The following is a 13,813-nucleotide window of genomic DNA, read 5'->3' as shown; positions in this document are numbered from 1 at the left end:
TAAATTTACAATTTTTAAGTATAAACCTGTGTTTTATATCAAAATTACTTCTTGCGTGAATTTTGGGACACCCTTTAGAACCGGAGGGTTTTCTTGCCTTCTGTGAGTTGTGGCCCAGTAAAAAGAAGGGGGAAAGGACAAGAAAATTCACCTTGCAGTTTTTCCACCAATACTTCCTCTTTAGCTTGGCAGCGCTGCTCTCAAACTGTGACGCTCCCATCTGCAAGGCATCAGCTCGGTCATCTAGCTCCGACAGTATCTCGTCCCTCTTCAGGACCTTGTCCACATTTACACGCATGATGTCCACCACCTGAGGGGGGCCAGAAACAACGCTGCTAAGCTCTCCACCAGAGACACAGGCAAGAACAGCAACCAGGGGATCACAGGGTTGCCCTGTGTAACTCCAACGGATGCCTTGCCTCCCAAAGCCTTTAGCTATCTCTCTAGAACAGCGGTTCTCAACCTGTGGGTCGTGACCCCTTTGGCAGTCGAACAACCCTTTCACAGGGGTCGCCTAAGACCTCCTGCATATCAGATATTTACATTACGATTTATAACAGTAGCAAAATTAGTTATGAAGTAGCAACGAAAATAATTTTATGGTTGTGGGTCACCACAACATGAGGAACTGTATTAAAGGGCCAGAAGGTTGAGAACCACTGCTCTATGAGAAAGAAAAGTTCTAAATGCCTATGATTTAGAAACCCTCGGGGGAAAAACGCTCCACCTACCTCCTCTACTTGTGCCTGGGTTTGCTGTAGTCGTCTGTTGCTGGTCGTATTAGGAGGAGGGCCAGGGGGACCCCCACCTGGGGCAGTCCCTTCTGCCCCTTCAGTGGGCGGCTGAGCTGGATCGGACCTGTAGAGAAAGTGGACGACTTGTAGGCACATATGCATAACCCATGGATGGACACAGACAATGGGGTGCTGAGGGCCTGGGGCGGGAGGGATGATGGGAGCAGGCTGGAAGAGGTTAATGGGGGTAAAGGGGGGCCTGAATAATACTTTCAACAATAAAGATTTTTTTTTAAAGAAAATATAATAAAAATAAAGAAAGAAAGAAAAGTGGACAGAGTACACAAAGTACCTAAAACAAGAAAGAAATCATGTGCATTCTCACCCCACGCCATCGAATTCATGGCAATTAGGTTACTATATGTAATTAGAAGGGGTTCTAGCTCCTTGGCCATACCAAGGAAGGAGATACAGCACAGTGTGACAAGAAGCAAAAGATAAAAGATGCGGGAAGCCAGGCATTGTCTTCACTATCAGAGAAGTGTAAACAAGGATCCTGGAAAGCTGGTGAACCTTGAGCCCCTGGCAAGGGCCAGAGCTATGCACCGATTGTTTAGTCCAGACAATGGGGGCTCAAGCTATTTCCTGACCAAATAGTCTCAGAGTAAATCTTTCTAATATTTAATGACCTTTAAGATAGTCTGTCTGTTACCACAATTACCTGCCTGACTAAGAGCTAGATGTGTATCCAAAATTGAATAAAAGGTTGGCAAGGCCTGGGCACCAGTGGAAGTCCTTTCCCTTGCACTGGGCTTTCCACCTTGGCCCCCAATATTTCCAAATTATTATTTCTTGTCTTGTCTCTTTCATTTGCGTGCGGCCCCTTCTCCAGATCCCAAACCCTGAACCACGCGGGACGTGGGATATTCACAAAAGATCCTGTAACAATATTTAGTGGGGGTCAGGGACGTCCAGGGTGGTATCAAGAGATCTTATTTGGGCCATCTTCTGACCCGAACTCACACACATCCTCTGACACGGTTCCAGGGACTAATGTGCTACCTTTGGCCTGAATGGCATTGCCCTGGCTGTCAGAGCCTTTCACATAAAGTCAAACTGGAAACCTCCAATCCAGGTGAGAAGAAATTTGTACAAAAGACTAAACCCTCAGGATAAGCCTATGGACTAAACAGCCCTTTTCCCCAAAGCCTAAATCTACAAAGAGCAAGCTGACAGACTCTGCTTAAGGGGATCCACTTACTGGTTATATTTCATTCCACAATTAGTATATTGGGGCTGTTGTAAGGACAACTTGGAGAATCACCAAAGGCAGAGCCTCTGTAGGTGGAGTGAGTCAGAACAGTTTGCTTGCTTTGTTTTTGGCAGAGAAGATGGAAATTTCACTTAGATGGAACTGGGGCCTAAAACAATTACATTAATTATGAAACTGTTCCAAGAGTATAGACAGGAGGCAAAATGAAGAGAAATGGGCCTCAGTGTACATGCATCTTGGACATTCTGTCCCTTCTTTTTCTAGATTTGGCAACAAATCTCAGGAAACTACCCTGTGTCCCAAAGAGACATATGTCCCTTATGTCCCAAAGAGAAATTTTGGTTTACACTACTACCCACAGTGATTGTCCTCATTCCCTCAGCCTTAGAAGGGATTAACCTAGTATGAGGTGTTCAGGACAAACTATTTTTCATGAAGTCTAACCTACGGCATGAGATTTTCTCTCCCAAGGAAGACCTTACCAGCAGGAGGGAGGTCTCTCAAATCTGAAGGAGAATAGAAATTACAATAAGAACTCCTCAAACAGAAGCTGAATCTCACAAAACACACCTCCTAGGAGCAGTCTAAGAATGAATGATAGAAGGATTGAACCATCACCAAGTCACCACGCAGGAAATGCCTTGACTACTCACAATAGACCTAATACCCAGAAGTTCCTCCTCCCTAAATGAATTTCTTTCAAGTCTAAAAAGATAGAGAATAACACCTCAGAAAGGAGACGCTAGCAGATTACATCTGACGTGTCCCCATTAACTTATCACTGTCTCACTTCTAAGGCGTAAAGGCGCAAAGGGAAGATCCAAAGCCATGGAAGCCACGAGACTCTTGTGCCACCGCTGAACTCAGCAGCAATCTAGTTCTCTGAAGACGGAAAACCCAGTGAGTGGGTAGGAGCCACTGTTTGGTCTTGGATGGCGGCAGCACTGACAAGACTGAGGTCAGAGGCCTTGTGATGCCCTGCTGGTCCCCACACTTTCTCCACCTCCTTCGGCGCATCCCACATGGGTGCTCCTGGGAACCAGTCAGCCGAGAAGGATCGATCCTCCTTCTCCAAATGCAAACAAATGGGTTCCTAGGACTTGGCCAAGATGCACAGAATGTCACAGAGTAAAAGCTGCAGAAATCCAATTGAGAAAATGTGACATGGTTATAAAGCATGTGAAGGGACCCTTCCACGTACGACTTGTTGGGAGTTGGGGACACTCAGCAATAAAATATCCAACAGTTATAAGCTTTGTGTAGGATAAGTAAACCTTTTCCCGTTTTTTGTCTAGGGCCAGGCCAGGACTCCAGGCAACGGCAAGGAAGAAAGACCTCTATCAAGCAGACAGTGGTCCTGACCAGGGAGTGCTTCACTTCTCTAGCCACGGTTCTCCCTCGGATCTTAGGATGCGGGTGATGGTGAAGATGGTCTGAGGCTAAAGGTTATGCGCTGGGGAAGACGGGATCCTCAGCTCTATTTCTCTTCCCAGCACTTGGCTGAGACTCAGTGAAGGGAAACACCTCAGGGTGGCCATGGGAGGAAGGCAGTTTGGAATCATAGGGCACTGTCCCCTGAGTTCTGAGAACTGGCAGGTAAGTTTCTGGAGCTTTGCTCACTGCCAAGGTGGGAGGGAGGCAACACGTTACAGTTGGGGTGAGGGACATACAGAAATTACTAACTAGCAGATGCACCTACGACTGTCTTTCCAGAGGAACCAAGTACAGATTCGTTCAGACCCCTACCCGATAACTCCATGCCCCACCTTCGCCCTCTCCCGGGCTCCGCTAGACCGAGAGCTGCATGAGGCGCCCCTCGGGCGAGAAGAATGGGTGCAATGAATGTGGGACCCCTGCGCCCCTGCCCCGCCCGTGGGGTGCTGGCTGTGGCTGGTGCAGGAGTGGAGTGCTGCCCTCCTCGCTGGGGGTGGTCAGGTCTGGGGGCTGCGCGCGGGCGTAGTTCCCCGCGTCGCTGCCGCTGCTGCAATGCGCCATTTCCATCCCGCAGAGTCTGACGCTGGCGGTGACAGTTGGCATGGAGGGTCAAGCTCCCTACACCAGAGTCAACTCACATTTCTCTGAGAAGTGAGGATCGGTCTCCTCTCCGGAGGCTGCGGCAAGACACCCGGCGAGGGGAACGCTGCGGCTGAAGTCCACGGAACTGCCGAGCTGCAAGTCTAGTTGACCACCCGGAGCTCTAGCTGCGGTGGAACTTACTGCAGCTGCAGTTGGGTCCCGGTCTTTATTAGTGCCGGCCACAATCCTGCGGACCAATCCACGCCCCGGACAGGCGCAGTCCAGAAGGGAAGCCCGAGCAAATTGACCAATCAAAGGAGTGGTTTCCTCATTCACTGACAAAGATGACTATAGTTGGCTAATCTGTAACTAAGCGACAGGGTGTTGTGGAAACACGCTTCAACCCTCTGGAAGAGCAACTCCAACATTTCGAGTTAAGCCTTTTCTGGTGCCTGCCAGCCAATCGCCGAACAGCTTCTGAAGCCTGGCCCCGCCCAAGGTCCCAGCGCCGGCAGCTCCAGCCAATCGCGCCGCTTTCGCCGGCAGCGGCCAGTGTGTCCCGGCTCACAGTGGCAGGGACTCTGGAGTCCCAGGGAAGTCGGTGGTTTGTCAGTCAACGCACAGCCATGACGCCCAGATCTGTCCGGCGTCCCACCCACCTGCTCGCCTCTGACCAACAACTCCGCGGAGGCAGAATCTGTCAAGGCAGAACGGCAGGCTCTAGGGCCCAAGTACCCGGCGGGGGTTCGGTCCCCCCAAAGCAGATACGCAGGCTTCATTCATCCGTTTCCTTCCACGCTGCCGACAAGCGCCTCACGCCGTGTATCCGACACTGAACCTCCCGCCAAACCTGCTCCTCCCGTGCCTTCCAGGTACCTTACCCACCAGGTGGCCCAAACGGACACCACCCTGGACTTCCTCCCCGTTCATCCTTACCCCTCCTCTAATAATTCACCAAGTCGAGTCGATTTTTCCTTGTTAGTATTTCAAGAATTCTCTCCCCTTGTCTCACTGTTCTTATCCGTTGTAAAACTCAACATTATTTTAGCTCCCGCTAGGAAAACAAGGTAGCAAACTGACTCGATGCTTTCTTATCAGAACTGTTTTTATATTTATTTAAAGTATAGATTTATATAGAGATTTTTATGTTTCACTGGTGCATATGTAAAAAAAGAAAATACAAAAGAATAACATGGTAACAGTATTCCTAAAAGTCATATTGAGGCTCTTATGATTCTTTTTTTTTTTTACTCAGTCTTAGATGTTCATAATTTTCTACACAATGTAGTCAGTCAGTCATCAAGAACTTTGGTGAGACAGCATTTCTCAGTGTTCCTCTTCTGTCTTTGATTTTTCTTCCAAGCCTCAGACACTCATTTGGCTAACAGTTATATTGAAACCTCCTAAGTTAGATGTTAAAATTTTTAAAAAGTGTATTTTAGAATTAGTGAAATATCTTTGTGTTTCTAGTCTTGCCCTCCCTCATATCCATCCTTTAAGGAACCACCAGAATGCTCTATGCAAATGTCACAACCCTGCTTAAAACTAATAAACAATTGCTCTTAGAAACATAATGTACTGATCATGTGTTTATCCCATCTACCTCCCATAACCACACCAAAATGACAACTTGTAGGAACTGAAAACAAATCATAAACCCTCAAAGACAAAATTAATGGGAGGAATTATTTTTGGCAGCATGAACACCTAAGTATCCCCACCAACTTTCCCCTGAAAACTAAGTCACTTAACTTTTTTTTACTTGAAATACTTTTAAAATTAAGAAAATAATACAGGGAGGTTCCCCTATAGCCCTTCACCTATAATATTAAAACCAGGAAATTGACATTGGTACAGCCCACAGAGATTATTCAGATTTTGCCATTTTTACATACATTCTTGAGTATATGTGTGGGGGGGCCTGCATGTGTATATAGTTTTATAAAATAGTGTAGATTCCTTTTACCACAATCAGAGTATAGAACTATTACACTAGCACAAGACTCCCTGGAGCTATCTCTTTATAGCCACACCCACCCTACCCCTAACGCTTAGCAACCACTAATTTTTTTGTAACACTGACTAGGACCTTTAGTACTAAGTTATAATGCAGCAGTAATAGTGGGCATCCTTGTCTTGTTGCTGACTTTTAAAGGGAATACATGTCCATAAATCTATGTTCATCTCCAGGATATAATCTTTATCAAATTAATGAAATTTCCCTCTGTTACTAGTTTAACAGGTTTTATTTTAATCATAAAAAGGAGCCCAGCCAGCATGGCTCAGTGGTTGAGTGTCGACATATGAAACGGGAGGTCACAGTTCAATTCCTGGTCAGAGCACATAGTTAGGATGCAGGTTTGATCCCCAGTTAGGGTGTCTATGGGAGGCAACCAATCAATGTTTCTCTTTCTCTAAAATCGATATATTTTTTTAAATATATATTTTATTGATTTTTTACAGAGAGGAAGGGAGAGGGATATAGAGTGTGAAAGATCGATGAGAGAGAAACATCGATCAGCTGCCTCCTGCACACTCCCCACTGGGGATGTGCCCACAACCAAGGTACATGCCCTTGACCGGAATCGAACCTGGGACCCTTGAGTCCGCAGGCTGACGCTCTATCCACTGAGCCAAACTGGTCAGGGCTAAAATCGATATTTTTAAAAAGAGCCCATATATAAAGATATCTAATATGCCAGATATTCAACTACTGCAGCAATCAAATATGTACAAGACAGTCCCTACCTTCAGTGGGAATGAGGCTCAACTAATGGGGAAGACAGACATAGACACATTAAACCAAGCAAAATCAAACAGCAAAAATATTATGAGTTCAGAGACTCAGCCAAATCAAAGTAAAGGAACCCTAAAAAGCATTCCCTTGCCTTCTTCCACTTTCCAAAGCAGTGGTACTCAATCCTAATTTAGAACCTCTTGGAAGCTTTTAAAAACATGAATGCTTGGAACCCAATCTCAGATTGATTTCATTGGTGTAGGATGGGTCCAAGTCTTCTTTGTTGTTGTTGTTTGTTTCTTGTTAAAGCCTCTGAGAAGTTTCTAACATGTAACCAGGGTTGAACAGCTCTGGTCTACAGGGTTAAAAATATCTAAGGTCTTCATCCTCGCTAGACTCCTGGTCATTTGGCGCTATTTTTCCTATCTAAAACTTATTTCCTGTTATTAGAAAAATATTACTGATGTTAATGATCATTAACTTAATCCTATGGACCTGTGTCAGTAGTTGCCACCTTTGCTCACATGTTTATGTTCCCATGACAAGGCTATCCCCCTTTCCCCTACCCACCGCAATTATTTCTTACTCATCAAAGCTGCTGCCCATATATGTTACTGTTCATAGTTAACATTGATTTCCCATGTCCTTAAGCTGAAATTTTCCAAGACTTAGCTCAAATGTCATCTTTTCAACAAATACCTTTTCTGACTACCCACTCCCCCACCCCAGCCAAGAAAAAACTCTTAGAAGTCTCTAATTTTTCAATGCAATTACCATATTCAAATTCATATTGTTTACATATATATCTCTTAAGTAGAATGAAAGCTACTGAGAGTTAGGAATCAATCCTGACAGTGATTTATGTCCCTACAAATAACCTTGCACATATGATTCAGTGTTAATTGAATGAAAATGTTATAGACTGTTTCACACCTAAAACAAGATTGTTCTGTCTTTGAAAACAAGACCTTTTATATTTTCACAGCAGGAAACATTTTATAAATGCTCATTGAACTGAACTATCAATTTCCTCTTCACTAATAATCACATGTTCTACTAAAATATCCTATATAATAAAAGGCTAATATGCAAATCGACCAAATGGCAGAATGACCAGTCGCTATGACATGCACTCTTCACCAGGGGGCTCAATGCAGGAACTGCCCCCTGGTGGCCAGTGTGCTTCCACAGGAGGAGCACCGCTCAGCCAGAAGCTGGGCTCATGGCTGGCGAGCACAGTGGTAGTGGCGGGAGCCTCTCTGGCCTCCCCCCGGCAGCACTAAGGATGTCCAACTGCCGGCTTAGGCCTGCTCCCCATGTGAAAGGTATAGGGTTTCAGAGAAATGGATATGGGTATGTGTGAACATAAATTACGATCCTGGGTCTTATGGAAATGTATATATTCTGTATCGAGGCTCATAACATGGGAGAGTGTTTTCAAAGTGATGGCTGGAGAAGAGCTGGATATAAGAATGGAGAGATGAGTATGAAATATGAGCGGCTCTGGAATACCTTACATGATTTGGTGGGACTGGAGAGACAATCAAATATTTGAGACTGCTAAGTGCAAGGTGTTCTGAAGAATACACACACACACACACACACACTAGAGCAGTGGTTCTCAACCTTCCTAATGCCACGACCCTTTAATACAGTTCCTCATGTTGTGACCCAACCATAAAATTATTTTCGTTGCTACTTCATAACTGTATTGTTGCTACTGTTATGAATCGTAACCCCAATTTCATTGTTACAAATTGAACATAATTAAAGCATAGTGATTAATCACAAAACATGTAATTATGTTTTCCGATGGTCTTAGGTGATCCCTGTGAAAGGGTCATTCAACCCCCAAAGGGGTCGCAACCCACAGTTTGAGAACCGCTGCACTAGAGGCTGGTGCACAAAATCCATGCACTTGGGTGGGGGTCCCTCAGCCCAGCAGTCCCTCAGCCCTCTCGCAGTCCAGGAGCCTCAGGGATGTCCAACCGCAGCTTAGGCCCGCTCCTTAGTGCTGCCAGAGGCGGGCTACTGTGCTTGCCAACCGTCAGCCCAGCTTGTGGCTAAGCGGCGCTCCCCCTATGGGAGCGCACTGACCACCAGAGGGCAGCTCCTGCGTTGAGCATCTGCCCCCTGGTGGTCAGTGAATGTCATAGCGACCGGTCGTTTGCCATTCAGTCGATTTGCACATTACCCTTTTATTATATAGGATAGGCTAGGATATCCCTAACTAGAAAATCATATGCAGAGAGTGGGTCAAGAATATATTACACATTTTTGTTTCTCCTACAATTCTCTGCTCAGAAAAGGTAACCAATAGTTTTTATAAGAATAGTACAGAAATATAATGCCACTTTTCTGTTACATTTCACTCCAGTGTGGATTATTTTTAAATGTATTTTTATTGATTTCAGAGAGGAAGAGGGAGATAGAAAAATCAATGTTGAGAATCATTGATCGGCTGCCTCCTTCCTGCCCCCAACTGTGGACCAAGCCTGAAACCTGAGCTCCTGGTTTATAAGTTGATGCTCAACCATTGAGCCACACCAGCCAGGCCCACTGTGGATTTTTTAAAATATATTTAACATTAAAAGGCAATTAAAAATTACCACTTTCAATACATGAAGCCCAAATGTCAAAAAATGCCAACAATAATTTTTCTTTTTTAAAGGCCATAGACATGGCTAGACTGCAAAAGACAGGTGGTAAAGTCCAAATCTAAGACTCTAAGACTTAGGAATGAGTCAGACTTCATAGTCTATGCAAGTAAAAGTAGCATCTAGAGGAAAATAAAGTGTGTGGATAACAGATTCTAAAGAAGCCTCATTTTATTACGGAGAGCATACAAATTCCTTTCCTCATAGGGAAAAAAGTACTGTTTCCCTCCACCTGGATGTTAGATATGCCTCTTCCACAGTCCCCAGCTTACTCTTCTACCGGTACTTTCCATGTCGGTTAAAATGTTTGTAAAGATAGCTGATGCGTTTTTTAAGGTTGTGCAGGTCATCACTGAACATCCGATTTCCAACCATTCTCTTCTTTCGGATACAACGCTGCAATTCATTCCCCTTCCAGCCTCGAAGCCATTTGGGGCCCCTGATTAGTTCTTTGGGGTGCTTTTCAAAATTTCCTGTGTAATGTGAGAGAACATATTAGTTCCAAGACAACACAGCCTCGACCAGCTGCCAAGCCTTCCGCATACAGTTGCACCATTCAGAGCAGCCCCTACAGACGAGACACATCACACTACAGTATCAAGAGCACAGATTTTGGAGCCAGACTGGGGTTCAAATTCTGACACTGCTATTTGCTAGTTTTGAAAAAATTACTTAGCCTCTTTATGCTTCAGTTTCCTCACCTGTAAAGTGAAAACGTTATTATGCGGATTAATGAGTTAACCCTTTGCGGTCATTTGTCTACTCTCAGCCACCAAAGTTTTTTTACCGTTCCAGTCGTATGTCTGCTCTCAGCCACCACAGCAAGGAACCGTACGAATCTTAACTCTATTCATTCATGTATCAGTTCATAATTTCTCTGAAAGCTCTTAAGTGTCTAAGCGACCTTGTCACGAACCAAAACATTGCCCCGACAAATCGGAGCTATCGAAACTCAATATAAATAAATGCGGTCGTTCCACACTCGCCATGCAAAACACCGTGGGAGTCAGTCGCCTTTTGCGAGTGAAGAAATTGACAAGCTTTGGAGATACTTCACAGAATTTCAAATAAAGCTTTACAAATTATGTTTAACTATAATTAGGCATTCTCGCTTGTTAAGATAGTTCAAGATAATACTCCAAAATGGCAAAAAGAAAGTTACCGAAAGAAGTGTACTGCAAATCTGAAAGTAAGGATGAAGAGTTTTATTTTGGCACCTTGAATACTGACTCTGACGTAGAAAGTGATAACGTTTGTAGTGATTCTACTAGTAGTGACGTAGTTCCAAAAAAGAATTAATAAATCTTGCTTATCCTTCATAATCTTGCATGTTATGTATCACTGCTCTTGCAATGGAAATTAATTCCGACCAGTACGACACCCATGTCCAAATTTAATACGACCACAAAGGGTTAATACATGTAGGACACTCAGAACAATGCCCAGTATAACGTAAATAACCACATAAGTGTTTGCTCTTCGCTATTGAGCACGGTACCATTCCTACACAGGTGGGGGGACGGGGGAAGGCCATTGTTACAACGTTAATTGCCATTCTTAAATTCTGTGCAAGGGAATGGAGTCTTACCCAGGATCCCGATGTTATCATACACCCCAAACATGGCCCTCTTCTCGTTCCAACGATCAACCACTTTGGGGGGTGGGACGGTGTGCCTTACAAAATACAAGTCAGGAACACCTAGGGATGGAGACGGAAGAGACTGAATCCTGGCGGCTTACTGAAAAGCAGTTCTCCGAGCGTCTCTCTCCACCCGCCACTTACCCAGAGAGAAACTTCTGCAGGCCTGGGGCACCCAGCTCCACAGGCGCCTTCCCGCGTCCGCAGCGAGGCACCCTGCCATTGTTCCCTTCCCTCCCCTACCACAGCATGCAGCTAGAGCAGAGTGCTGGCCAGACGTGAACTCCAAGGAGATGGCAGGGACCGCTCGTGCTGCCCTCACGTCGGCACTAGGTGAAAGCAGCCATCTTGGGCCTTACCCAGGTAGCTCTGGGCGCAGCGAGCTCCTAAGCTCCTCCTTCCCCAGCCACAAGCCCCGCCTTCCGGGTTCGGGCGCACAGAGGCCCGGGTGTCTGTCACTCAGACCCTGCCCCGCCTAGGCGCTTCCGTTCTGCGAGCCGGAAGTCTTGGAGCGTTAGAAGAGGTGAGAGAGTCTCTCCGACGTGTGTCCCAAAACTGGATTTCAAGAAAATTCATTCTTTTGTTTCCTTGGCCGTCCTTCAGCTGCGAGGGAGATGGTTCAGACCCTGGAACCCAGAGTTTCCTTTTTCTATGCTTCACAGCAGTTTTGCGCTGTCGTGTTTTTTTTTACTACCCCTATTGTACAGAGGAGAAAATCGGGCTCCTGAGTGAAGTGACTTGCTGGACGTCACGTAGCAGAGGAAATGGCGGAACCCGGACTAGATCCTAAACCTTCTCAGTCCCGGCCTGGACTTGGCTCCAGTCTTGGGTTTGACTGAGTGGGTCACTACTCCAGGGGCTCTACCACTGCCCAGCTAGGAACGCGGCACCCCTGGCGGACACTGCCGGGGCAAAGGGCCAAGCAGGGAAGGCAGCAGCCGCAGGATTAGGGCGCTGGAGTCCAGATTCTGTAACGAGGTCCCGCCCCTCTCTAGGCGGCGCGGCCCGGCTTTCCGGATCCTGCGCTGTGATTGGTCGGCCTCTTCAGCGAGCGTCGCGATTGGTCCCCTTGCGGCCGTTGGGATTTGAACTCCACTTTTGTGGCTTTGCCCGCGCGTCGCCTGACTCAGAGGCAGGTTTTTGCCTCCGCCTGCTGGGGATTGGCCGGTTTCTCTGCCCGCTTGAGTGCTACCCCGCTGATTGGTGCGTATTTTGCACGCCCGGTTTTCTCCATTTCAGTCCACTACCCGAGTCCCAGGAACGACCGGTGAGGTTTCGGGTAAGATGTGGGGGTAATGGAGAACGGATGATGGGAAGACTGGGAAAATAGGGTACCGGGGTCACGGGTAATAGGACGTGGTGTTAGGCGGCCTGCGAGAGGCAGGGAGGTCTAGTGGGCATATGCTGGGGGTACGATGTGGTAGAAACAGGCTGATAGGTCTGCGGCAGAATTTGCGTGAGTCTCTTGCTTTAAGGCTTAAGCCTTCTTAGCCTCATTTTCATCATCTGTTAATTGGGCTGTGTTATGTACTCCATGAGAGTGGGATCCGAAGAATTAAATCAGATATGGTCTATTCAAATAGCCTAATAGGACCTGGCATACAGTAAACATGTAATAAATATTAATGCTCTCCCATTCTGGAGCCAGGAAACCCACATGCCAGGCCATTGTTCTGGTCTCAGGCGAGACATTCTACTTAGTAAGCTTTGTCCATAAAAACAAATAATAATGCAAACACGGGATTGATAGGCCGCTTTACAGTTCTTTACACACTTTAATACCGCTTGACTCAGAGCACCTATGTAAAGTGATCAGAAACGTAACCCCATTGTACAGATGAGGTCCATGACATGACCAAGTGGCAGAGTCATGAGTGAAATGAGATTCTGCTCCTGGGTTGATCTCATATCCTGTAAGATGTTACCTGCTAAGACTAAAAATCACTCTATATTGGGAGGGAGAGGAGAACTAGAAGAAAAGATAGGCCTTAGATATTTTCTGTTTGGTTTCCAGCCCTGTGAGCCAGTGGGAGAAGGATGTCTCCCCAACTGTGTGAGTTCCATCTGCCCTTAACCCCAGAGGAATTGTTGAAAAGTGGAGGGGTGAATCAGTATGTTGTGCAAGAGGTACTGTCCGTCAGAAATCTTCCCTCACAGCTTAAAGGTAAGACTCCATAGCTGGCACTGTGCCTAGCACTTCAAAACAACCATTCCACGTGTAATCAAATTGTCTGTCTGTTCCACTACACCACTAAGCTCCATAAGGGCAAGGAAACTCTTTCATTTTCCCTAATATTTCCTCCTCAGCATTGCATGGGATGCATTACAGGAAGAATGCACTCATTGACCACCTTATCTCAGTTATTCAGTAAACATCCTTAGTGTATATGGGGGGCGAGGGGGATTATTTCATGTCTTTACCTCTTTACATATGCTGAAATAAGTAGATTTAAGGGTTACAGGAGAAGATAGCTTTCTCAGAGTGTCTGGGACTTTACCTGACCTGTTTCAAGTAAAACTTTATTTTTAGAGTCTAGAACTCTTGTTTCCAAGAGTGTGCAATAATGGGAAAAAAACATAATACAGTGGGGCCCTGACTTACGAGTTTAATTCGTTCTGTGACGAAGCTCGTAACTCAAATTACTCGTATGTCAAATCAGTTGTGAACGAGTGAGACACGTGATGCTGGGCTGATGTTGTGGCATTCACTGTGACGTTCAACTAGCGGTGGGGTATCTGAAGCTGGCTCATAACCTG

The 13,813-nt window shown here is 45.9% G+C and overlaps 3 protein-coding genes across 4 annotated transcripts in view; 1 reads left to right on the top strand and 2 right to left on the bottom strand.

The window, feature by feature from the left end:
* Positions 1–4,260, bottom strand: part of VAMP1 (vesicle associated membrane protein 1) — a 7,684-nt gene extending 3,424 nt beyond the window's left edge. For both annotated transcript variants that reach the window (XM_006757599.2, XM_006757600.2), the window contains exons 1-3: positions 4,080–4,260; positions 732–858; positions 152–310 (exon numbers count right to left, since the gene is read on the bottom strand). In XM_006757599.2, the coding sequence (XP_006757662.1) occupies positions 152–310; positions 732–858; positions 4,080–4,081 (288 nt within the window). In that variant the 5' untranslated portion in view covers positions 4,082–4,260. The remainder of the gene's footprint in view (positions 1–151; positions 311–731; positions 859–4,079) is intronic.
* Positions 4,261–9,570: 5,310 nt separating this feature from the next.
* Positions 9,571–11,419, bottom strand: MRPL51 (mitochondrial ribosomal protein L51). Its single transcript, XM_006757596.2, has 3 exons — positions 11,201–11,419; positions 11,006–11,116; positions 9,571–9,890 (listed from the first exon to the last, which is right to left on the bottom strand). Exons 1-3 carry the CDS (start codon positions 11,277–11,279, stop codon positions 9,694–9,696), a joined length of 387 nt encoding a protein of 128 aa, XP_006757659.1. The 5' UTR covers positions 11,280–11,419; the 3' UTR covers positions 9,571–9,693.
* A 93-nt stretch (positions 11,420–11,512) lies between these two features.
* Positions 11,513–13,813, top strand: part of NCAPD2 (non-SMC condensin I complex subunit D2) — a 26,278-nt gene continuing 23,977 nt past the window's right edge. The window contains 2 exon segments of the mRNA XM_006757595.2: positions 11,513–12,335; positions 13,071–13,220. Of these exon segments, the coding sequence (XP_006757658.1) occupies positions 13,094–13,220 (127 nt within the window). The 5' untranslated portion in view covers positions 11,513–12,335; positions 13,071–13,093.

This window comes from Myotis davidii, unplaced genomic scaffold (genome assembly GCF_000327345.1).
Source record: "Myotis davidii unplaced genomic scaffold, ASM32734v1 scaffold13, whole genome shotgun sequence".
In the NCBI taxonomy this organism is placed as follows: domain Eukaryota; kingdom Metazoa; phylum Chordata; class Mammalia; order Chiroptera; family Vespertilionidae; genus Myotis; species Myotis davidii.
This window is presented reverse-complemented; position numbering and strand designations above follow the sequence as displayed.